We start from the raw sequence: 25,879 nt of genomic DNA, 5'->3' as shown, positions 1-25,879 counted from the left end.
TATTCACGCAGTATCTTAATACACATTCAATTCACCAAAAATCATTTCCTTATATCCAAATTACTTGGTAAATATTTGAAAGAAGCAAATTACTTCCATGTCATCTATCCCAGTCCCTTGAAGTAAATGATCTTTTTCAGATGTAACTAACTCATGACACTGAAGTGTACTATCGTCAGAAATGTATTTGTGGTTACATGTTACAAAATTATTCATGTCTGAAGTGTGCTTTTTTTTTATCCCCTTGTACTCACATAATTCACTCTCATTTTATGTTGCCTATTTAAGCAACATAATTCAATACCACCACTCCCAACTTGTCTTGTTTGTTTACAGTACAGAAGGAACATGCCTTCTGTCTTTTCCAAGGATATGCATTCTCTAGTTTTTGCCTTTCTCACAGGTCCATCCTGTCCTCAAACCCTTCATTTTGCAGGAAGGGCCATGTCGATGTTGCAACATCATTTAGAACATTCTTCAGACTACTGGCAGGGAAAGAACATGAAACTGTTTCTGCAAAAGAAATTGAGATATTCCTCTAGCTCTTTATCTATCTATCTAGCTAGATGGATATAGTACACACAGTGTTATGAAAGCTTTCCACCTTCCACAAAACTTTCTGTATTACTTTCCTATTCCCATCTTCAAAATACCTCCTCACGTTCTTTGAACCAACAATTCTTTCCCTCCGAACGGGTTTGGTAAGCCATAAAGGAAAGGAGAAACTATGAAGACATGCTTTGAACAACCTCTGCTTCTCTGCTAAGCAGAAGAAAGCAAAACGGAATACCCCATGTGCTAATGATAAAACCTTCTCAACTCTGAAATCAAGGCAGTGCTGTGTAAAAATCCAGTTACCTATCAGGAGCAGCTTTATCTTTGTATAATTATATATCTTTGCCCCTGGGGGGGGGATCCTTCACAGGCAAACAATCTGGGGGTAATAAGAGTGAAGATGAAAAATCTATATCCATATCAGATCAATCAACAAGCATACGCACATTAAATGTAATATTTTTTTTTGCTTTGCTTATATTTCTTTGAGTTACTGTTTGTGACAAAATAATAGATTACCTGAATATATCTCAAGTCATAATCAGTGGAGGAAATGTCTAATTGTCATAAAACCACAGGCCTGTTCATAGCTAGGAATCTGTAGCTGGCATATATTTATATACACATTTTCCACGTGCCAATAAAGGTCCATTTTCTTTAGTCTAAATGCAAAAATTTATCATGAATGACGATCCAAAATATGGGCTTTTCATAAACTCATTCAATCTGGAATAGTCATAGGAAGAGCAGTGTTACTACCTTCAGATCTGTTTGATAGTATTTGAGTTCTTATTTAAAGAACACAGGAATGTGGCAAATATATCAATAATATTAGACTACTGTGAATGCAAGAAGTGAGAAAATTTTACAGCCATATCAATGCATAACATAGCTTAAATACTTATAATACGGAAAAGGATTTAAAATTAATTCAGAATAGCTAGCTTTAAGAAAACCAAGAGTTACGATAATGTTTCCACAATATGAGCATTCAATTTATGAGCAAATTTATTTTTTCTGTCAAGAACATTCTTTTCAGCCAAGCCACATGGTTTATGTAATTTTTGTTTAAAGAAAAACACATCTGAACTTGTTTTCCGTTAAAATAATGGAATAAGAATCATGAGGCTTATACAAACATATTTAAAATGTGCCTTGTTCATTTGTATGCAATTGGCCTCTCACTTGAAAAGAAAGTGAATAATCTAATGTGACTGGAAGGAGTTGGAGCTCTACCCATAGTTGTTTGATTCTTCAAGTGTTTGGAGAGAAAAAAGAATATGCACACAGTTTGTAAATGGACAAAACTGCAACAGAAAAACAGCCATCATCAATTAATGTTACAAAAGGAAACAGCACAACAGCTTGAGTTTTTGCCTCTTTTCTCAGGTCAAGCACAATGTTAATTGTGGTGAGGACCTATTTTGAAAAAGAAAAAAGTGAAAGTTAGTATTATTACTGAAGCAATATAGAGTTTAGAGTCAGGAAAGGTAGGCAGAAAGAATAATAAAACCGAAACCTGGAACTGAAACCTTCACAAGATAAATTAAAATAAGACTTAAAACAGATGGAGACCATAAAAGGAATTAAAAGTCCATCTTATGAAACAGGAGCTAGACACTTTGCAAATAAAAATTAAATATAAATAACATCTGGAACTTTTCAGAATGAACTGGAAGAGTGTGCTAAGAAATAAAACCTTTGCTGGAATGGTAGCTCTTTCTATGAATAATTCAAGTACATCTATATGCCCAAATACCAACTTGCAGTCTGTAGGACTTGCAAGGACTGATGAGGTGAAAACATGAGGTGACCAGCCACCTGACTGTCATAAATTTGAGGGTCTTCCAGGAAAAGGGTGGGACTTGTGTCCAAACTAGAGTTTACTCAGAGGTGAACTCTGTGAAGTATATGAAAAAGTAAAAACCCTCAAGCCTTGAAGGAAATCAAAGTCTGAAGAGGTGTTCAGCTGTCTTTTAGGAAAGCAGAAGACACAGATTACCAGATTTGTTATACTAGTTAAAATTTACTGATGCTCAAAGGAAAGCCAAATTATTCCAGATAATATAATGTAAATGCCCACTATAACTTCATACCGCAATACTTCTTGGGAAAGTTCTTTTAACCACCTCTGTGATCTCAGTGATGCAGAATTTAAGCCTTAGAAGAGCATAAATTATCTTGCTTTGGCATCATACCACTTTGGCACTACAGAGTTAGCCGTCATTTTGACCCAACAGCTTTGAGAGAAAAGTAAAAGAAACTCCAACAGAAATGGAAGTGGTTTTGTAGGTGTGCTTTTCAGGCACACACAAATCCTAGTGGTGATTTCTGAGATAAATTGACAGCAGACTTGTATTAACCACTGAACTGATGTTGGACCCTTAGGTATTAATCAGGAGAATGAGATTCAGGGGGTGTGTAATTCACTGCTGAATGTCATTCTTGCCCCAGAGAACCAAAAGAAGAAACAGCTGCCAGTCAGAAAGATGGGAGGTGGTTGCCATAAAGCTGTGAGAATTTCAGCTATGAGTCTAACACATACAAGTGATCCTAATCTAATTCATTACATGGTGAATGATTAAAAAAGCAATAGCTTGCTTTCATCAGAGAAAGGAAAATAGCAATATTGTAGCAATAAAGCATGCAGTACAATTGAATACTGACATACGGGGGAAAAAAAAACAAAAACCAAAAAACAATTCAAACAACCAGACCTGGTTAGGAAAAGAATTATTGCAGGCTGGCTAAGGCACACAATTTCAAATACCTATTGAGAGTCTTTCTCCAATGACAGAAAGCAAGAAAATAAAAGGCCTGAGAAAATAAAGATCTGAGGAAGCCCCCAATAAGCTTGTCCCCCCAGAAACCCCTCTAGGAAACTGATAGTGAATTTGGGCTATTGGGTGGGGAATAACTTTGGTGAAATTAATGGGAATTAATAAACAAGACATGTTAAAACTCTAAAGAATAGGGAATCCAACAGTCCATCATCTGATTTGGCAAAAATAGACAGTAACTGGGAAAGATTCATTTATCCAAGAACTAAAAGTTGGAAACTGAGAAAGAACTCTTGATAGCCAAGTTATCACATGAGCTGATAATCTGCTTGGATTTGATTATTGATAATGACTGCCTATTTAATGCCAGAAACTGTGTCTTAGAAAATAAGCTTGTGGAAATACCCCTTCTAAAAGCAGCGCAGGTTTACAGATGGTAAATAATAGTTCTTAAAGTTATATTCCCTTTCTAGAGGTCAAAACTCTAATAGTGTTTTACATTCATTCTTCAGGCAAGGAAAAATGAAAAATGGCTGAAATCTGCTGCAGGGTGATCTTAGCTGCTGTTGTCAAAGAAATTATTCGTTGCTCCATTTCATATTTTTCTGATAAGCAGTGAATAGTATAATGGAAAATCCACTGCAAAATGTGAAAGAACAGATGTAGTAGGAGCTGATAAGAAAAGTATGGGAGGATGAACTCACAGGGTTTCCCCTGAATTTCTTCCAATTACTATTGGAACAAACAATACAAAACTGAAATGGCCCAATGGCACAAAGGCACAGCACAAGACTGGGTAATATTGATAAGCACATATGCCTCTAAGGAAGAAGATGCCATAACCAATCTGGCACAACAATAAACCTGCATAAAAGATTTTGTATTCATTAGCTACTGCTTTAGTTACCAAAGAAAGGTAACTTCATTTTACAGAGTGGAGATTGGATGTCAGGTGAAACGGATCCAAAAGAACAAGAAGAAAAAGTAAGTATCACTATTACTGTAGTATCACTGACATTGTGGCAATTAATGTATGTATGTTGTAAATTTCCTACTTTCAGAAGATTTGTTGCTGCTTTATTTCTCTTTTAACCTGTTTCCTTTTTTGGTGTCTGGAAAATACATTAAACAGTAATTGAAGTACTTCCATGTAAGCTGAAGGCACCACCATGAAACTGAATCAAAGACAATGATTGCGTCCTTGTTGCCAGGGCACTCCTGTAACCCAGCAGCACTGTCACTCATCTTCCCAGAGGATACTCCATGCTCACCCTTCCTAAGTTACCTGCTATAAGGATCTCAGCTGAGAGTCAGAGAAAATGTTCAATGGCCTCCTAAACTGGAACAGCCATTAATTTGTGATGGTATTAGCAGTACTACAGGTTGGTCGAGTGAGTCCTGGTCCAGCTTAGAAGCTGACAATCTGTAATGAGTTGTAACAGAATAATTTCTACAGTTTTCCATATTCTTTTCCAATAAGAAGTAAATGCACTGAAACTAAAGGCCCAGAGACGACTTATTGCTGTTATATGGTTTATTTCTGTTGAATCAGGGGCCCTAGTGAGATACAAGCACAGAAAAATGTCTTAGCAAATCTGAAAACCTGTATCTGAACTATGGCCTGAGAGAACATATATTAAGTTCAATCAATCCAAGTAAGACCAAGTACCATTGTGCTCCTCATCACACTACCCAGTTTCCCATTGGAAGAAATGCCAGGTAGATTATTAGGAAGAAGGAATGTGATCCAATAGATATCACACACCATCTCTGAACTTCTCATTAAGGGAATTAAATTAAGTAATTAATTTAATTAAGGGAATTAAACCAGTGGTGTCATTGCCTTGAAGTTCAGACGCGGTCACATATTCCAACAAATCACAGAGCATTCACCAGCCTCAATCATCCAACATGTGGTGACAGAAGGGGGTGTAGCTACCCTGATGAAATAATTCATAGAAGCAGAGACAAGCCTAAATCCCACCTTTTCTCATGACTTACTTATAGGATAACTATCAGTAAAAGTCCAAAACAGATCCTTTTTATTTGATAAAAGTGATCTCTTAGAAGACTATGGCATTCCTAAAGAGAAACAAAACTAATTTGGACTGCTTGAACTAGACAAACCCAACATAATCGATCCTGAACAGACTCACACTGTTTTAAAGGAAAATTTGAGAAAAATGTTTGAGTAAGTGAAGGGATATATGTGAAAAAAGGCCATATGGGAAAACTTTAAAAATATGGTCTATTTTTATTAAATGGTCTGAGAAAAAGCACAGGAGAGAAAAATTGAATAGGTCTCGATAATTTGTACAATATGTATAAATTAAACCAGCCCATGTATAGAAAACAACTTAGGTTGCATATACAAATCTCATAAATAGAACTGGTAGAATTTTCAAAGTTTTTTTTTCCCCAAAATAAATTGATGTTTAATATTTTATTTGACTCTGAACTAAAATAAAATAAAACATATTTCAAGTTTCCTGCTAAATTAGAACATTACAAATTATGAAATATATTACATCCTCTGGTTATCCATAGTAGCAGAGACCTGACCCAGATGGTTAGTTTTTATCTCTATAATTTATGCTTTCAAGTAATATGAAAATATTGAAAAGGAAGCATCCATTAAATCCAACATGACATTTTGCTTCAATAATCTAATATTGTACCTATTTCTGAAATGGTATGCTCTGTAACAGAACTTTTTACTGAACTAAAATTGCTTTTATATTTAAACATTTTATATCTCCCTCTCTTCATTTAGTGCCTTCTGAAAACTGCTGGAAGAAAGATTATCCTCTTCCAGGCTGATAACACAGTTCTGAAAACTTAACTGGGAATGTCACTGAAATCCAAACCAGTTCTCAGGGACTCAAAGAAAAGAAGTCTATCAGAAAGTCTGAGCATGCACCAAATGAAAAAAAAAATCAGGAGTTATTTAGATTGGAGTAAATTTTTTTTTTTTTTTTGAATTGTCAATGAAAAAAGAGCCAGCTGAAGTCATGTCATCTGTAATTTGGTAAGTTATTTATTTTCTTTTAATCTTTTTCAAAGTATCAACATTTCCAGTACATTAGTTTGATTGGCAGACGTGTTGTATTACATGGGATAAGCCCCAATAAAACTTTTCATTTCTATCTGAGATGCTTCAAGTTTTGAAAGTGTTCCCCTCAGCTGGGAACATCCATACATTAGGAAAACCATCACATGCCTATTACTCCTTAATGACACAGCAAGTCAAAACTTCAGAAGGACAGACGACAATATTATTTAGTGCATATGCCTGGGCCTAACCTCACTTTAATTTCAGTAACTGATCTGAAAGAAACCCTAAGTCATGGGAAATAATACCCCACTAACTGAGTAAAAATAATATAGTTTTCAAAAGTAGCAGACACGACAAAAGGTAGCTCATGAAAGACTGCAGGACCACACCACACCACTGTAGACAGACTATCTATCTGTTTAAGATAACCGGAAGTACTATTTGAAATATAACATGTCTACGAACTGTACAACTATTCCACATTCTTCACCTTACCATTTTGTATTCTTTCCAGCTTTTTTGAAAATCCAGGCTTCCATCTTCTCTGTGCTGTATGACTGTCCACCCTCCTCCAGCAATTTCCATATTGCAAAAGACCTATGCAACAATTAAAATAAAATTAAAAAATTAAAACAAACAAAACTTGCATTGGAATTCTGTAATCTTAAGGGGGAAAAAGTAGAGAGAGAACTATTTGTGAATGACAGAACTAAGGAAGCTTATTTTCTTATGGATTCATGCCTATGCCCTTGATGTTATCTTCAATCACTTGATTACAACCAGAGCTCTCCTTGTGTTCAGTGTAATTCTCTCAATGTTTGCTTTCAGCACATTACTCAAGAACATCTCCCCATCACCTCCCTCTGCATCCTCAGCTTTCCTCTTCACATTACCTCTGTGCTCCTTTTCTATTTTTTCTGCAGTATCCCTACAACCACTCACTTCCTCTTAACAAACAGGAGTGTTTCAGTGATAATAATGTTTTCTATTTAACAGTGTCATTCTGCCTAAGAAAGAATCTTCAGGAATTCTTACAGAAAATACACATTCAGGAAGTCCGAAATATAGCACAATTATTATGTTTTGCTTTGAATTATAACAATAATAATAAAAATATATATTTAATTTTCATTCATTTTCATTCTTCTTACATTATCCTTTCAAAAATAGAGGATAAATGATAAAAAAGCAATTACTGCTTATTAATTCACTTTTCTTGGAATATGGCAAGTGGTAGTAGTCTTTTTTTTTCCTATTTTTGTATGACACTTGATTTTAAGATCCATTTCTCTGTGTTACTTGTTCAATAAATTTTCCCTGATTTTCATTCCCATGCACTCATCAGTGCCATATTGGCACTGCAACTATCCTAAATTTAATTTGCCTGTGCTGTTGAAATGTTATTTCCCTCCTTATAAGTAAGACATCAATATGTAAGAGGGTTGAAGAGTTATCACCCATTGGCTTAGCTTTGGACATTTGCATTAAGAGTTGATCCATTCAGCACTGCTTTGTAATTGAAAGCTTTAAGTTGATTTGTCAAATTGAAGGTTACTATTCAGTTACATAAAAATTCATTCCTCAGTTGACTAAAGAACAATATTCTACCCTCAGGGAAAGCAATTCTGAACCTTTCTTACTCATAAGCATTGTTCAGTCGTCCTGTGCAAGTGCTTTTCTTTCAATTTGCTGCAGGCATGCTGAGTGAAGTTCCCGTGTAGGTATAGGAAGGAAACAGAATGCTGAACAGTGCAAACATGTGAACTTGTTCAAGGGTAACCACAAGAAAGCCCACAGTTTCCTAGACAAACATTTTGGCCCTATTCCTCCTTCAGGAAAGACACTGTGAGTGAAAACATTTATCTACCGGATTTAATTTCTTTAGTCTGATTTAGAGTGAGAATTTCTAAATGATGGATTTACTTTCAAGTCATTTCAAGCTCCCATGAATCCACTGCCAATTTTTAAAGCATTAAATCCCCAGCTGTATTAAGACTAGTCATTTTAAAGACGTGCACAAACAAATGATAGGTTTTTCATACTAAAATATAACAAAATACCTATAAAAAGGCTTTGATGTTTTCTGAAAATTATAGCAAATTAAAATTGAAAAATGCACAATGAAAGATTTATCAGCAGTCCGTTATTCACAAGCCATCACTGTGTGGTCTGGCACTTTCTACACTGGTAGACATAAACACCTGCCATATTAACAAGAGTGCCAAGCTGATTATAGATGTTCAGTGTGGGTAGCTCTAGCCAGCAAATGTCCTGGACTGGCTTCTGTCCCAGACAAAGTCAGGGCACTCAGCCATTAAACACCTTTTAACATGTTCTGCTATTTAACCCTCTACCAAAAAAGAAAAGGATGAAGAAAAGTGACTTTGAATTTGTATTCATCTCTAGATTCTGAGTTTATTGTCAATAAAATAATCTGATATAGGTTAAAAGAGCACCTAAAGCACTGCACTCTTGCCCTTCCTTAGATGCAAATTTTAAGGGAAAAGTACTCAAACTCCTAAAAGGTAAGTATGGGATTATTTATACATATTTTAGATATATCACTAGTTTATATTTTGGTATAGAGCAACAAGCTCAAGACCATCATTTGACATTCAGGCAATGTGTCTCTGCTGCGCAGAAGCCTGAAGTTAACTGTGTTGGGATGACAGTTTCCACAGTATATGGGGCTAGCATGCATTTAATGGTTTAAAGCTCTGGAAGTTATGCTCAGAGACACCATCAACGACAATTTGTTAGGATGTCCACAGGCAGGAAGTAGAGGGGAAGGAGTGAAGCTGCATTCGTGACAGCAGTGGAATTCCTTTTGCAGAGCACAAAAACCCCAGATATATAGACCCCACCGGCAATTATAATGTTACATTTTCAGTGCACTGCACCCAGAAGTTTTTAGAAGTCATGCCTGTGAGGGTATTAGGGGAGACAGTAGGAGAGTCAAATATACTGATCCAAGGAAAGATACAGGGATTCTGTGTGTGCTCAGACCAGTCCTTCTGGCCTACTTTATAACCTGAAGGTGACACGGTACATTCAGCTCCAAAATGGTGACAACCTCTCTCCCATTGCTCCTCAGCTCATTTCAGCCTGGTAGCTGAAACCAGGTCTTCAGGGGACTGAAAGGACTCTTCTTGCCTTTGCTCTCACTATGGCCTAGGGACAATTATTTGTCAACACCACTAGGCATTGCGCGCACACACACCAAAGTAAGAAAATTAATTAGCTTAATAATCCTACCTTTTTCTCTTCCCATCTCAAAATATGGATTATTAAGATTCTTTTAAGCACAAATGGATCACTAATTTTTGATTCAGGGCTGGAAGACTAATAAACTAAACTAATGAACTTCTGAAGCTAGGAATATGAAAGAAAAAGTACAATCTAAATTTGTATGCATATCTAAATGCATATAAACGCTACGGAGCTGGAAGCACAGAGGATAATTTTCTATGACTATATGACAGTAAAATCAGCAGAAAAAAAAACAAAAAAACTGACAGTAACATATGTATATATGACAAAGAGATAACAAAACCTACGACCTGTGGACTTCGCTGTCACTGTCCTGGCTAGCTGGGCTGTGGCAGTTAAATCTCAGGTGTAAAGGATGGGGGCAGTTCTGTGCAAGCTGCGCTTCACCTAAAAAATCCACTGCGCAAGCTGGAAGGGGTTACTCTCACTTGTCTGTATGGACGGGCGAGGGTCGAAACGATAGGTGACAAGGTGCGTGGGAAGCTGCAGATCCAACCTTGCATGCGGGCGGACCAGCGCATGGGTAGCTCAAGATTGCTCAGGAGATGAGAGCCCTGGTGGGACACTTCCTGACTACCTAAGCACCTTTTTTCCAACCAGATTTGCATATCCGACATACCCTTGGTCATTGTGCTTGTAGTAAGTGCAGTTAAAGCCCTTCCCAAATCTTCGCTTGCGAAGCCAAGCCATCAATCAATCCCCTATTGGATATCAGGATTCTAGTAACTATCCCTCAGGAAATGTAAAAGGAAATTTTTGTGACCTGAAGTATAAAATTACTATAAATGAGACAGCTGCCAGTGGTTGTTTTACAGATGATAACAATATATTAGGCCTCTAAAAACGTGTCAGGATTGTGCAATGCATTGTGGTAATCCAGATAAATAAGCTGGTTTTGAACAAGAGGGTATGTCTGCATGAGGTACCTATCAGGATATTAGCTTGGGATCCAGATCAATCTAACACTGTCAGCATGGTGCTACCTCTGGGCTAATTATTACTGGTAGAGTGCTGCATTCATGTGATTTTGAAGCTACCTCAGCTGAAGTTGTTTCAGCTATCTCTGCACAGCACTAACTTGCAGACTGTTAATGCGATCTTAATGTCTAAAAAACCATCTGTTAAAGCAATCACATTCCTCACTTGACTAACATGAATGTGCCCAGGATCAGCTCTTGCTGTGTTATCACTAGGGCAAGAAAGAAACAGGTGGTAGCAGAAATGCCCTCAACACACACGCACTCTCCCACATTTTCTTGCTAAAATTGGAATCTTTCAGGAAAAAAATAAGGAAATGATATCAGCTGAATTGTGTTGCCTGTATTAATTGACAGCAGTGTCTGCAAGCAGGGATAGAGACTGGGTGTCTTCCGTAGTGTCCTTATATTGCTGGTGAAGCGGGTTAAAGTAAATACACCAGAAGCATAAGTGACACAGTGTGTTCAGATAGCCACTGTTTTTCATTGCAGCACAGCATTTTGGGAATGGCTTATGACCTTAATAAAGCTAAGAAAAAACATCGCAAGCTTTCAATGCAATTTGGACTTTGATGCTTCATCTCTGTTTGGAATTGAACAGATTCTACAGAACTGCTTATATTGTTCTTGTCCTTTTCAGTAATGCTTAATGAAGTGTCTGTATTTTATGTCTGGTCAATTATTTTTCCATTCACATTCACCAGATTTATATTAATCTTTGCCCATAGCACTCTCTCATCCCAATTCTACTGACATTATAATGAACTCTAATTCCTTAGTAAAATATAATATTTGACATTTACAGGCTTCAAAAGGCCTCTAATAAAATCAAATTAAGCTTAGCAATATGTTTTACATGTCTTAATAACATCATAAAATAACTAGAGACAATAACATTGGTAATATTTGTTATTGTTTTTTTCTGTTTGCAGTATCACCATTTGATTCAGTAAGAATAAATTCACCAGATAGATGTGGTTGCCTCTCTCCTGTTCAGCCCACTTTCTGGATACCACTCCCAGCTAATCAGCTCTTGTCCTTTTGGGGTGCTGGTCCTAATAGTGTCCCGTCAGAAGGACAGCCAGAATTCCTTCACATATAAGATAGGCTTAGGTTATTCTTTCATGTTCCTAGCTTCAGGTACATTAGCAACCAGAGCCTTCCAAAAAAAAACCAGTCACATTTACAGACTAATGTTTCATTTCTATCAAAAAAAAAAAATACTCCCAGATACCTTTTTCTTTTCTTTTTTTTTTTTCTTTTTTGAGAAGGGTAGGATTATATATGCTTCATCATTTCAAACAGTGCTAACATTCAGCATTCTTTACAGCCAAAACCACTCTCCCCTGCTCCCTACAAGAGAAACAGGATTTTTTAAAATCTTTACCTTTAAAACCTGTTCAGTCTGTTATTTCTTCCCCTGTGCTACCAGATAATCCCTCCCATCATCTTCCTCATTATCGCACTTTACTAATACTCTTCTAAACTTTATCATAGATTTATTTGCAGCCCTAGTTTGATTCAAGTGAACCTGCCAAGTGGGAGGAAGTGAGTCAGTTATGGAGTGTATGTTGGAACTGAGGAAGGATTCTCTGTTAGGAAGAAAGAAGAATGTCTGGAATAATAGTTTACCATTTTTTTCACTCTAATGTATTTTTTTCAATATGAAATGCAGCCCCTACTATAAAATAGTTTGCAGAATGAGAACTTCAATAAAGGCTCCAAAAGTTCCTTTACGGCCAAGCAATATCATATTAACAAATAAGAAAATAAAACAAGTATATACCTTTTTAGGATCTGAGACATTGTTTATATAAATAGTGTAGACCCCACTTTTGTTAAAACCAGATTGGTATACATCTGCACAGTCTCTGAAAGGCTTTTCTTCTTCTTTTTTTACATTTTTTAGTAAAACTGCAAAACAAAAAAAAAGAAACACAGTAAGTTACAATAGCAATCTTAAGTGTTTCTGCATCAAGGAAGTCTGCTCTTGCACACTGTATTCCCCTTAATCATGCACACTAATAACTGTACTGCAATTGTTACACAGTGTGTTTAGTAAATTCTGTTAAAGAACTAATATGAAACTTGCAGGCAGATGGCAGAGTAGGCACCAGCAGAAGTCATTATGTAAATAGATAAACAGAGCATCCTGTCTACATAGAGATGTGAACACAGAACATTCCTTCTGAATGCAAAGGTCTGTGCCTCCGACTCAAGCTGTACCCGGGAGGTGCCAAAGAACATCCCAGAGATGGCACATGGAGGTGGAAAACTTGTTCAGTTTTGCAATCTGACACAGATGTGAGCATGGATCTGCTAAGGCAGCAATGTAGAACCGTGGAAGGAGGGAGCTTGTGCCCTCCTGCCTATGAGGTACTGCCTTTTGAGGTGCCTATGAGGTGCCCTCCTGCCTATGAGGTACTGCCTTTTGAGGTGCCTATGAGGTGCCCTCCTACCTATGAGGTACTGCTTTTTGAGCAGTCTATGGACTTGGGGCAAGGGACCTGCTTGCTTAAGTTATTTTTTTCAGAGAATTATTTAATTATTTTCATATCTACATTCATAAAAGTTGCTAGATACAATCAGTGGAAAAAAAATAAGAAAAATCAGTGCTACTGAAGTCAGCTCTTTAGAGCCATAACTTATTTAATTTTTTTTTGACCCAGAATAGGAGAACAATTAATATTAAAATACCAGTGTAGATCTTGATTCTATGTATTGCAGAAAGACCACATATATGAAGTTAGGTTGAGAAATCAGGAAGGTAAGATGTTTGAGGCTCCCAGTCTTGAAGAACCAAGAGATTCCCTGTGGAATAAGTAACATCTGAATGTGTTCCTTCACTTTCGCAAACAAATGTAGCATGACCCACAAGGTACTGAAGGATATGACTTCATGCCACCAACACATACTTTAAGCACATCAGTATTCCCATGGAAATCCATCAGTCTACTCAGATTCTTAAAGTTAAACATGTCCTTAAGTGCTGTGCAGGGCCCAGGCCAGCACTTCATTAATCCCTACAATAAGGAAACAATATTAAGTTCTCCATACACACTCATCGTCTTGTGACAGACACATCTTTCTTATTTTTGGCTTGAAAGTGTGAGTTATAGGTGCAAAAGGGACTATGACTTACTCAATTTCAATAAAGTAGCCTGTGCTGCAAAACTCATGCTTAATGACAATGATGTGCAAAAAAGCAACAGCGTGACATGTGGGACTATCTGCGCCTTAAGATCGTATGAAATAATGTCAAGGATTTTCAGACTGATATATTGTCTCTTTGAACACATCAAAGCAGTAGTTTAGGATGGCAAATTTCTGACAACTGTCAGATCAACGGGCATTAATACCATTTCACAGAAGGGGAAACTGAGGAAAATGAAGGTTAAAAGTTTTACCTTGATGATTTTTGTAAAAAGGTGAAAATAGAAAAACAGTGGGAAACAAAATTCTGAACTGTAAGATTATCCTGCCCTCTAGGTCAGAATTTTAGAGATATAACACTCTTTTTTCCCTTTTATGTGTTTTATTTTGTCTCTTTAAAATTTGATTTTAACAAAAAAAAAAAAAACAACAACAAAACAACACAACCCCTTACTCCTCCTTTTCCATGTATTTGCTGCATATCATTGCTTTTATCCAACATCATAAATAAAAATCAAACTTGGTTCATATATTTGCATATGAATTTCAATTGGAAAATCTATGGCTTTGAGAACTGGCCACATTTGGAAAAGGTAGCGCTGGCAATGCAGTAGATGACAATATTTCCATGAGGTGGCAGGCAATGAGGTTCTCAGCAAAGTATGCATTAACAATGCACTCACAAAGATGCCGTTTTATGGATAAGACATAGAACTGAGGCCTTCAGGATTTGTGTTAATTAAAGACTTCATGGTACTTTTTTGTAAGCAGATGGTGTTGATATCAGTGGCCAAAGTCCAATTTGAAGAATTACTTGGAGCTGGAGCCAAAGCCTAGAGGAGTTAAAGCCAAGCTTCTCATTGATTTCAGAGGGATTTATATTAGATCCATTCTTCCTGGCCTGAATTTCTGTAATGCTGTTGTTTCAACTGCAGACACCAGTACCTCCTGTCTAAAAAATGTATTTAATTGTGCAGAGGCAGAGTGTTCATTTCCTTGAGTCTTAAAGTACTTATTTTTTAATATCTGCATATAGAGAGATTATCTTATCTCTATTTAACTGTTATACACACATTAAAACCCATTTGGAAATAACTACTTAACAGTCAATCAAGGAAATTTGAATTTGGCTCCTTTTTAACTGAAAGTTAGACCAAAAAAAAAAAAAAAAGAAAGAAAAAAGCATGACTCTATCCTAAATTTCATGTTATTTAAATTTTAAGCAAGGTAAGATTTTAATTAAAGTCATTAGAATTACATTTGAAAATAATTTTTCTAAGGAGATGGATCTCCAGGAAGCATACTTACAAATACTTTTTTTCCTATGTTTAAAGACTAGAAAAAAAACAGAATAAAACTGCCATTGCTGTAAGAGATGAAGGTGACAAGCACAGACATAGGTATGCCTAGTTCCTTCCAGCCTTCCTCTCAGTATCAGACATCTGAAACACCTGAGATCACAGAGAGCAGATGTGTTATTTTCCTACAGATTAAGCAACCTGACACCCTTCTTTTATAGCAGTGGGTTTTATTCAGTGAACCACTGCAGCCAGACTATGGTTTCCCTGGGTGCCTCGCCCTCTCTCAGGAGCTGGTGCTCCCAGCTGGAAGAAAAGCTCTCAGCTCCTTGTGAAGGAGCTGAACTATTAGAGAATTACAGATTGCTGAACTGTTACAGAATTACAGATTGCAGCATGGTATATTAAGCATAACCAGCACAAAGTTTAGTTTTTCTTAATACATCAGACTGTAATTTGCAAGAACAATCCAAAGTTATCAGAAAATTAATACTCAGGAATGTTACTGGTTCTTTTAGGGCAAACTATGTTTTTTCTAAGGTTTCCTGTTGTTTTCATAACTTAATATTCCATACAATTTCCAAACCACTTCTACCTACTGCAGCTCCAGACTGTTTTTCTATAACATTTCATAGACCTTGAATCCTTTATACATTAAGTGAAGTTCCTGAATGATGCACTGGCTCACATATGGTAGGTGTGTAAATACAATAAAAAGAAAAAGAACAAGGCTCAAAAACATAGTTCTAAAACAAAATACGTTCCATTATGTTTCTTTGTTCAGCTTCAAGATCTTAACTGACTTTACACAGATTTCTAATGTTAGTTATGCTGTTTTCAAAAACGCTTATGCCAAAGTTTTATGTACCTGAAGAAAAGGATAAGTCTATGTTAAGAAAAATAATATTATCATTTTTTAAACCTCATGCTCAGCCAAAATTTGGACCCCTGAAGGGATTTTTGATTGCCTTTTCTGGATGAATAAACTGGTGGTGAAGTCATGCTCCTTTGAAGCAATGATGTCTATGTGGAAAATCCTGCTTTTCTGAACAGGAGAATTAACAAGAAAAATTAAGTTTTTCTTTCACTGAACTTCCAAAGGTTTTCCAGTTAATTTTTAGCCCAATAACTTTCTCCTTGGGCTATGCTACTTGTGTTTCCCTCCTTTATGAATTATTTATTTCAATTATCAGTCTTTCAGCTCTGTCTTTACCTTGATGTCCTGTATGAGTCTGCCCAAGTGTTCTGCTACTGATACTAACAGGGCATTAACCTTCAGTATAAAGCCAGTGTGGGTATCTGAGGCTGTAGTCTCTTCAGATTTCTTAGAAAACGTTACTGACACTTGCAAGTGAGAGGGTTCAGAGATGTAGGGCTTTTTCCCAAAACAATAGCCAGGGAAATCCCTTAAGTGTTAGTTGTGTGTACCTCTGTGCATGCTGAGACTATTTTTCTGCTATCAGTTATGAAAATAAGTCGATAGTAAATTAATTTACTATTTCCTAAGGCCTATCACAGATGAAGGATATCTGCTTTTCTGCCTGGGTCTAAAGAAATACAAACTGGCTACCAAGAATAAATAGCTTCTGAAGTATTTAGTAATCTACAGTTCTCCTCCTGGTAATATGAAATTTAAAACATACAATATCTATTTTTTTTTCCTAGCTGTATGAAAATTATCTAATCTCACGTCTACTAGGAAAAAAAATACTTAAGAAATAATATACTTGATTTTTAAATTGAGACTTTCTAATTACTTTTGAGAAAACAAAGTGGTTATTTCATTGTTTTTCAAGTCCCCATCAGATATTGGGTAAATGAATAAGGCAGTTTGTAAGCAGGAAAGAATGTTAAACTACAGTTCATTATGTTGACTGAATCAATAAAATCACATTCATATTTACTAAATTATTTAATATGTGAACTGTCATGTTTGTGAAATCGGTTTAGGCTGAGTTAATCAAGAGAGTCTTATGTCCTTCAGCAATATTGCCAGGAAATAAAAGGCAGCTGTTGAGTTTTTTGTTTCCCTGATAGTGACTTATTTGGACAGATATGCAGAGATTTCTGTAGTCTCTCAGTGAATGATTATATTTTCATTGTTTTAATGTTTTATTTGCATTATTCTGATTTTCTTATATAATAATTTTAAAATTAAAAAATTAAAATCTTTTCTTAATAATCACTATACATACCAAAAGACACTTCAAAAATATCTTATGCTTTTGAAGACAGAAAGGAAATGTTTCCCTCCATATTGGCAAACAAAATTGATCTAAATTTTAGCTGCTCTATCAAAAGCATCTGAAGTGAAAATTTCTGTCCCCAGATGAGCAACTTCTAAACAAAATCAGAAAGGAGGAGGTTGTAAATTGATGGGTTTTACCTCCAGCTGTAGCATTCCAGGACAGGTCATTCAAGGACCACCAAATGGCAGATTCTCTTTACATCCAGACTGCAAATAAATTTTGCCTTGATCTTTTCAGGGTTCCAGACGCATTGTGAGGAATCCTACATTTCTACAGGAGACCCTGTAACTCTGACCTCTTTCTCAGCCATTTGGGTGCAGCTTCTGTGCACCATCACAGTTCCAGTTATAATGGCAAATAGTGCCTGGCTCACAAAGAATCAAGCCAGGAACAGGTTGTTAATGTTATCAAAAGGATGTCAGTCAAATATTCCCAGTGAGGAGGCCTCCAATATGGCCTACACATGTATATGTATTCCCAGTCTTAGCAGCAGGAACCACAAACAGATCTGACAGAGAAAGGGTGAAGATTATTTTTGCTTTGAGGAGGAAAAATACGCAAAGAGTTACAGCCACTCAGTTTTTGCTGACTTATGGCCAGAGGTATGATCTGTTGTTTCAGTGGCCTAGTCTTGCATATACCAACCTCCACCTGAGAGCAAACATTAAACTGCAACCTAATAACTGTCGGCGACATCCAACTAGTCTGTGCAACAAGACAACCGTGTGACAACACAGTTGTGCTGCAAATGTTATACAAACCACAGGGAATAGTACAAACCTGGAGGCTGACTTCAAGTCAAATATGGTCTCTAGATAACCACAGTGCTGCCTACAAATCTAAGTGATAGCCGTGACATTTGTGTCCCTGTCAAAAAGGACTTGAAAAGTGCATTTTCTGGATTTTAGTTTGTTCAGGTACATAATACATACTATATGTTTTTCCTCTCCAAAAAGGTATTTCTGGATTATTAAAGCTACTGCCATCACACAATATAGCCAATGTGAAAAAGAGTCAGAATATTATAATCCATTGAGATATATGAAATTAAAAAATACTGCAGTTACTTATTATTGGTAAAACATTAGGAACTTTTTAGTAGATTTACATGCACTTAGTATCCAATTCTAAACTCTTCCCATTTCCATTGGTTGTAGACTGCCTCATAGCCAGAGAACGAATTCGTTATTAAAAGAGGTGTTCTGGGTCCAGGGAGGGGAGGAGTAACGTGGGGAGGGGAAGGGGAGGAGGAACACTTGAAGGTTTTGTTTGCTTTCTTTGTTGTCTTCTTGTTGTTTGTTTCTTTGTTTGTTATACAGGTCTATTACTCCACTGAAGCAGCTCAGTGATCAGGCTCATCCTGTGACCCCACAATCACTAGACTGGATGGAGAAGTGCAAGGATTTTGTTCCCAAGGAGCAAAAGCAAAAATGACCCCTTTGCCAGCAATCTCCTGCCATTCATGGCTATGTGCATACCACTGAGTGCACATGAGATGCCCAAAGGGATGTGCAATCCAGCACAACTGCCTGACCAAGCTGAAATGCAGTTACTAAGGCTACGATGATTCTACCAGCCTAGGAGCTAGCCCAGTCTCAGATTTGTTAGGAAAACCAAGGCTCATTACGTATGGAACTTCAGATACATATTTTTAAGGTGGGGGGGAAGGAGAATATGTGTAGCCAATTAAATGCCTCACATCAACATTAAAAGAAATGTTTTAGCAGCTAACAGAATATTACTCTTCCTTCCCACACACCCTCTAAGAGTCTGAAGTAAGAAAGGCAAACAATTGCACAGCAAAAACACTCAAGCTGCTCAACTACTTATTAAATAAATCATTTAAAGCAGAATTTCCCTCCTGTAGTGCTGCAGGAATTGACTTGGTCTTGGAAAACATTAACATAGTGAGCTTTCATCCTCTCCAGGGCATAATTATTTACTACCCAATAAATTAGCAACAGTTATTAAGGTTTTTTTCACAGTAAATCCAGCCTTAGTGACTGGTAACAACAATAATACTTCGATTCACTGTGCATTTGAAAGACATCACTTAGGAATACCGTAAAATGGTCCTCATTAGTGAGCTGAAATAGAATGCCTTATGGCCCATTTACAAAGAGATAAAGATACTGAATTATCCAGCTGCTTGGGATAGCAATTTTGTGAGTAACCAGCCATTCAGTGAGATGAGAACTAAAGAAGTCTTTCACAAAATGCTACAAGAAAGATTAAGCCACTGGTTTTGTTTAATATTTGTAGTGCCCATATTTCTTTAATTTATTTATATTTTTCCACACAGGCACCCTAATGTCCATTTAGTGTTTCCAGCTGAAGAATGGCATGCATACAAAGAAATTTTTCGCTAACAAGTCATTTGGGTGACACCGACAGTGTTTAGTTGGTATATATATGCTGATATTCCCTGAATATCTTCCGTGTGACTGAATAATACCATTTTCACAAAGCAGAATGAGGAGGAATTTGGCACTGACATGTGTTGTAGGAATGAGGGTAGGTAATTGATTTTGATATTAACGATCAAGAATTTAAATGTAAATATATGCACTTAAGATACTAATTTTTCATCACTAACAAATATTGACCTCCTGTTGTGACTATCAGCAAGTTAATAGGGATAAAATAGGGGAATCCCCAATTCCGTTCTGAAGAATTTAAATATTTTTCCAGTGACGTAAATTTCAGATGCTGCACATTCAGATTGATTTATTTCAGTACAGAGTCTCTATTAAACCACAGCCTGGCTTGATCCTACCTAATACACTTTTTGTCATTTTATTACACAGCATAACTTGCAAATTAAGGTATCCTTACCTGAGCAAGGTATGAAAATATCTTTATCTTAAAATCATGATGATTTGAAATTAGTGCTTGTAGTTAGTTAGTTAAAAAGACACACAGGAATATAGACTTAATCTGTCTCAATGTAGATACTAATAAAACATAGCATATCACTAATATATAGTAACTAATATCCCCCTTTAACAGATAATATAGAGAAAAAAAGCATTTGCAGATTCAATTCACCTCATACTAAGATAACACACTTTACTAAAGTGCCTTTGTTGATGCTAAATAAAGTCCAGACCAGGACTTTACATCTACACTGTGTTAGGGGGGTCAGCTGAGGCTGACCACCAAAATATCTTACTTGAGCTTTCTGAGCATCCCTGAAGATGCATGTCAATACAGAAAGACCCCAAGGGAAACAGGAAATTTATAGCACTTGGAAAGATAAAAACAAGAAAAAATAAAGTTGGTGCTGATGTGGATGTTTAACTGAACTTCTACGCAACTGTACAAAGAGAACCTGGCATCTGACTGAAGCCCTGTAGCACTCACTTTCCACTCAGTGGGTCCATGTGCTCTATCACATCCAGCTACAGTAAAGATAAAGGGACCCCTCTTCTCTTCCATGACACTAAATACAAAATTATTTTTTTCCCCAACTTTCAAAATATAAATAAAGGCAGACTATAATATGAAATGTATCTTTATAATAGTGAGCTTTGCGAATTGTAGGTGGACATTTTCTGACAATGATCTTCTCAGCTTTTTTTAAACTGAGGGTTTTTCTGTTATTGTTGTCCTAAAAAAAGTGAAACAGCTTGCTCATAAAATCTCTAAAGCAGGAAAAAGTAGAAACTGAGCAAATGGAGGTTTTCTGTATCCTTGAACACACATATTTTAAAGCTTAGTTGAAGCTATTTGCTTTGATATCTCTGGGGGTCAAAGTAGGACTTCATGACAGAATAAAATGTCTGTCACTTCATTCAAGCATTCTTTTCTTATAACCATGCCTCGAGCACAGTCTTGATCTGCCTGCAACCTACAGCTTGCAGACAAAGTTGGTCAGAAACTTCTATACATCTAGCAAAAATGTAATTTTTTTCTTCTATGCTTCAGAAGAAAAATAATCAAGTGACTGATATGCCAGACTACAGGTTCCTCCCAAACTAGTTATGTCTCATCATGTTGAAAAAACCTTAGCAATGTCAAGGATGAGGTACAAAGCAGTCACAAGTTCTTTAAGAATGAAAAGATATTGTTAGGAAATGATACCAGACAAAACATGCTGTCATCTCAAAATATATCTCAGATGAGTAGCAATGCTATTCTTTCTCTGCATGGAAGAAAAATGACCAAGAGCTGTATCACACAACCTCATTCTTCTACACTGAAAATTCTTAGATTTAAATATACTCATTATAGTATTCCAATATATGGTTGAATCAATATAATATATAAAATTTCTCTTGCTGAACACAGTCCAAACAGTAAGATTTAAAATTATCTTTCAGAACACCAGAATTTCTTGTTCTATCCTTGGATCCCCACTGGGATTTTTTTAATTTTTTTTAAATACTAGCTCATATTATGTAAGGTGTCTTTGAAGTCCTTCTAATGAAGTAGGTCAGGATCACTATTGGGGTAATTCTGCTTATGTCAATGGAGTTTCCTCTGTGCCTGTAACCTTCAGGTCATTTCTTTGAAGTTCTCATTCTATTCTCATGATCTTCACTTCAGCACAAATTTTTACATCATAACAACTGTGGTCTAAAAAGGCGGAATAGACTACTACTTACTGTTCAATGTTTTGAATACATTAACTGCTGTGCCTTTTAAAAACACAAATTCCACTCAAATTTTTTGGACATATTTTTTTTTTTCCTGCATAATTTTCTAAAATATGAAAACGATCCATAAACCAGGAGATTTGTGCCTTTTTAGAAGTACCAGACCCACTAACCATGTTATTTATTTCATTAACTCAATAGGTGCTTCTGGGGCAGTAAATTCCTGGCATACATGTGTATTATTTCGAGAATTAAGCTTAGCGTGTTGTCAGCATTCAAGAGGAAGCTAATGCTTCATTTCTCTCCTACTAAGAGGTCACAAAACCAGACATTAATGACAAAACTTTCTCTACTGTTCCATTAGTCTTCTGAAGTATATGTTTAGTGCAAACATTTTAACAAGGTATATTATTATGCAGTCTAACAGACAACATAAATTAAAGGAAAAGCAAAGTTTATGGTTAAATGTACTTTCCTGATGAATTTTTACATCCCCCTGTCCTGTGGGTAGGAGCACTTGAGCAGCTATCCTAAGTTATGTAAATTAAACTCAACGCAGTGTACACTCTAGATATACTGTCTTATACTGTAATAAAAAGACAATCTATTTGAAAATATATGTGACCTCTCAATGGGCACATTTTGTGACATCGGGCTTGAGACATAGTTTCCCATTAGACTGATACAATTTATAAATTACTCGGCTTGAACTTGCATAGACTTTTTGATTATAATATTATCTACTGCTTAATGTAATTCGTAGTACTTGGGGGTTGAGTTGTTTTGGCGTTTTTTGTTTGTTTTGTTTTGGGGTGGCTTTTATTTTTGGTTGCTTGGGTGGTTTGGGGGGTTTTAGTAACGTTTGTGAAACTTTCTACTTAGCTCTACTTATCCTTTTCATAAGTAATTTTTCTGATGCATAAACTTAAAAAGTCTGTCACTAAACTATTTACTGTGTTACAGATTTATTGTTTGACAGTGACAGTACTGTGCTAAAATGTCTTATCCATCCTCAGAAAAACGATACACAAAGTAGTATGAGGAATGAATAGTTTAAAGAAAACAATAATCACAAAATCTTTGCTGACCTTTGCAAAGACTAATGTGATCGGTATCCAACTCTTACATGCTACAAGGGAAGGACTTTTAGTCTGGGAATATTTCTTTGGTGGTTAATTAAGCCTTCACTGCAATGTTTCTATTTTCCATCTTTTGTTGGGGAAAGTAAAACTTTCAGGTGTTTCCATACATTTGAATTTGGAGTTTACTTAATCTTTAAGAAGCTACTTTAGATTTTTACCGTACTGAACAATCATTTCATTTGGGAAACTAGTGTCTGAAAGTGCTGCCTTTTAAAAATTACATTGTAGAAATTTATTGGCAACCACTGCCAAGATTGTTGCTTCTGCCTAGAAAGTACAAAGACACTGTGACAAATCTATTAAGCCATAGACACAGGCCAAAATGGAGACATGTGAGTCCCCATGGTGTCGTGCATATATTGGACTCTCTGTAGGTTTTCTGACCAATTAGAGTGTCTATTTTAAGGATTACGTGCAACTGAAATCCTAGAATCACTCACGCTGGGACAGAAGTGGGTGGTATCTTGGAAACCAAACTGACAAACAATTCCAAGTTTTACAGGTGGTCCCCATACCAGTGCTGGTCTGCACCAAAACTGACACTGAAAATGGGATCTGGATTTTATATTTATGTCTGCCTATACTTGAAAGAATTATCCTTTGTATGGCTTCTACTTTTCTTCTTTCTTCTTTATTTGCCTTTATATCCTTCAGAAATTCTCTTGAAGTTTGCCTAGCCATGGTAGAAGTACTGAAAAAAATTTCTTAGGGTTGTTATCCAGTGTTGGGAGCTCCTCAGAGTGTAAAACTAAAAAGCAGTTTCTGTTTAGTCCTGTGCTTCTACATGTTCAGCTATGCTATTCACAGGCTGCTTGCAGGCAAACTTCTGAATGCTTCCCAAATTATCTAAATTAATGTAAAAATAAATTTTCTGATGCAATTATGACATTACTGGATGAAATTTATCTCATGTTTTGTAATCAAAAAACAATAGTTACAACCAGGTTGGTATAAAATGAAGTTGTGTAGCTGTGTTATTACCATTTTATAAAAAATAGTTTAAAAAAACAGTCATTTCTGCTTCACTAATTGGAAAATACTGAGTTCTATGACTTAAGCAACATAATTTTCCTGTCGCTTTACTTCTCTTGGGGAGGTTTTTTTAGATTTTTTTGATATAGGTAATAATTTTCAATATATCACAGAATCATAGAACGGGTTGGGTTGGAAAACACCTTAAAGATCATCCAGTTCTAACCCCCCTGCCACGGGCAGGGACACCTTCCACTAGACCAGGTTCTCAACACTGCATTCAACCTGGCCTTGAACACTGCCAGACATGGGGCAGCCACAACTTTTCTGGGCAAGATGTGCCAGTGCTTCAGCACCCTTATAGTGAAGTATTCTTTCCTAATGCTTAATTCAAATCTCCCCTCTGTAAGCTTAAAACCATTCCCCCTTGTTCTGTCACTGCATGCCCTTGTAAAAAGCTCCTCCCCAGATTTCTTGCAGTCCCTCTTCAGGTATTGGAAGACTGTTATAAGGTCCCCACTCTGAGCATGAAAATTATGTTGTAGGAATAAATTTTCAATTTATGGTTGAAAAATACAACAAAGGTTCTTAAAGCCATTCTCAAAATACCATGGGATTTAGATGTACTTTGCAATTCCTCTCAACTCTTGTGTTTACCCTTAGGAATTTACTCACCATTGACAATCTGGTTTTCTAGACTGAATGCCCTGCTTAGATTATGCTTCTTTTCAAAGATAAGTGGCCCTAATTAAAATCCTGATGTTTCTAGGGGACCTATCCTTTGCTAGCTTTTAGCTTTCTAAGAATTCAAAAATCTTTATCACACCCAGTGATATCTAGCAACCAAATACTATTTTTTATCAACAGAAAATATAACTCTATTGTAGACTGCTCCTTTTCTCCCTGCTATTAGCTTGCATTCTTCCATGGCAGCATCCCACATACCTTCTTTCCCATCTAATAGTTCTGTATGTTACGGCTTTCTCTCCTCATACAGAAATCGTTCAAGGTCTCTAGTTATTTCCATTATCTTATTCTTTTCTGGACCATTTCTATTTCTGCTATATTCTTTATGATATATGTATGAGGCAGAAGGGGTGTCACTGATTTATGTATCACATTTTGTTATTCTCTATCTCCCAATAAATACCAGTTCTCACAGCATATTTTATGTTTGGAACATTAGTTCACACATAAAGACTTGTGTAAGACTATCTAAAATTGATGTTTTTGTGCAAATTTAGAGTAGCTCCAAGGTACTTCCCAGCATGCATACTTTTACATCTTCAGCATATTTTTGCACAGACTGAAGCTGATTAATTTTTGGTACAACCAAATGCTTTCATATTGTGCCTTCATTAGAGTCATCTTTTGCTCCAGCATAATATTATCATTTTAATTTAAGCTTCCTGGCTCCTTTTTCACAGACAGTAAGTGGAAACATATCTGCAATTATTTCTCTTCAAATAAAAGATATCCAAGGAAAATTCTGAACATGATAATATACAAAAGGTAATGGAGTCCAAATTAAAGAGGTTTAGTTAGACCATTAAAATTATATTTAGGCATTTGACTTCGTCGAGCATCTTCTCTTACGTCCACAGTTCCTCAGAAGTAAAATTCTGGTTTCCAGGTACCTGAATTTATACCCAGGAGCCCAATTGGAAACATCTACTTCTGTATCCTCACCCAAAGTTTTTATAAGAAACAGCTGAGGATATAAAGTTTAGGAAAAATGTTGGTTTGTTTTGGTTTTTTTTTCTTTGAGTCAAATTCAGAACTGTCAGAAAATCTTCCTAACCTTAAAAAGACCTTGCAGTACATCCCTGT

General features: G+C 36.2%; 1 protein-coding gene and 1 long non-coding RNA gene across 2 annotated transcripts in view; one reads left to right on the top strand and one right to left on the bottom strand.

The window, feature by feature from the left end:
• ANGPT1 (angiopoietin 1) overlaps positions 1-25,879 on the bottom strand; it is a 162,296-nt gene that overhangs the window by 46,308 nt on the left and 90,109 nt on the right. The window contains exons 5-6 of the mRNA XM_062627177.1: positions 12,424-12,551; positions 6,886-6,987 (exon numbers count right to left, since the gene is read on the bottom strand). Of these exons, the coding sequence (XP_062483161.1) occupies positions 6,886-6,987; positions 12,424-12,551 (230 nt within the window). The remainder of the gene's footprint in view (positions 1-6,885; positions 6,988-12,423; positions 12,552-25,879) is intronic.
• On the top strand, positions 4,598-7,024 carry LOC134167963 (uncharacterized). The gene is made up of 3 exons (XR_009966344.1): positions 4,598-4,990; positions 6,109-6,363; positions 6,905-7,024. It is a non-coding gene; the product is annotated as an uncharacterized LOC134167963 (long non-coding RNA).

Source organism: Pezoporus occidentalis, unplaced genomic scaffold (genome assembly GCF_034315485.1).
Source record: "Pezoporus occidentalis ecotype Australia unplaced genomic scaffold, CSIRO_AGI_Poc_V1 ctg3, whole genome shotgun sequence".
In the NCBI taxonomy this organism is placed as follows: Eukaryota; Metazoa; Chordata; class Aves; order Psittaciformes; family Psittacidae; genus Pezoporus; species Pezoporus occidentalis.
The sequence above is the reverse complement of the archived record's forward strand: the minus strand, read 5'-3'. Positions and strand labels throughout refer to the sequence as shown.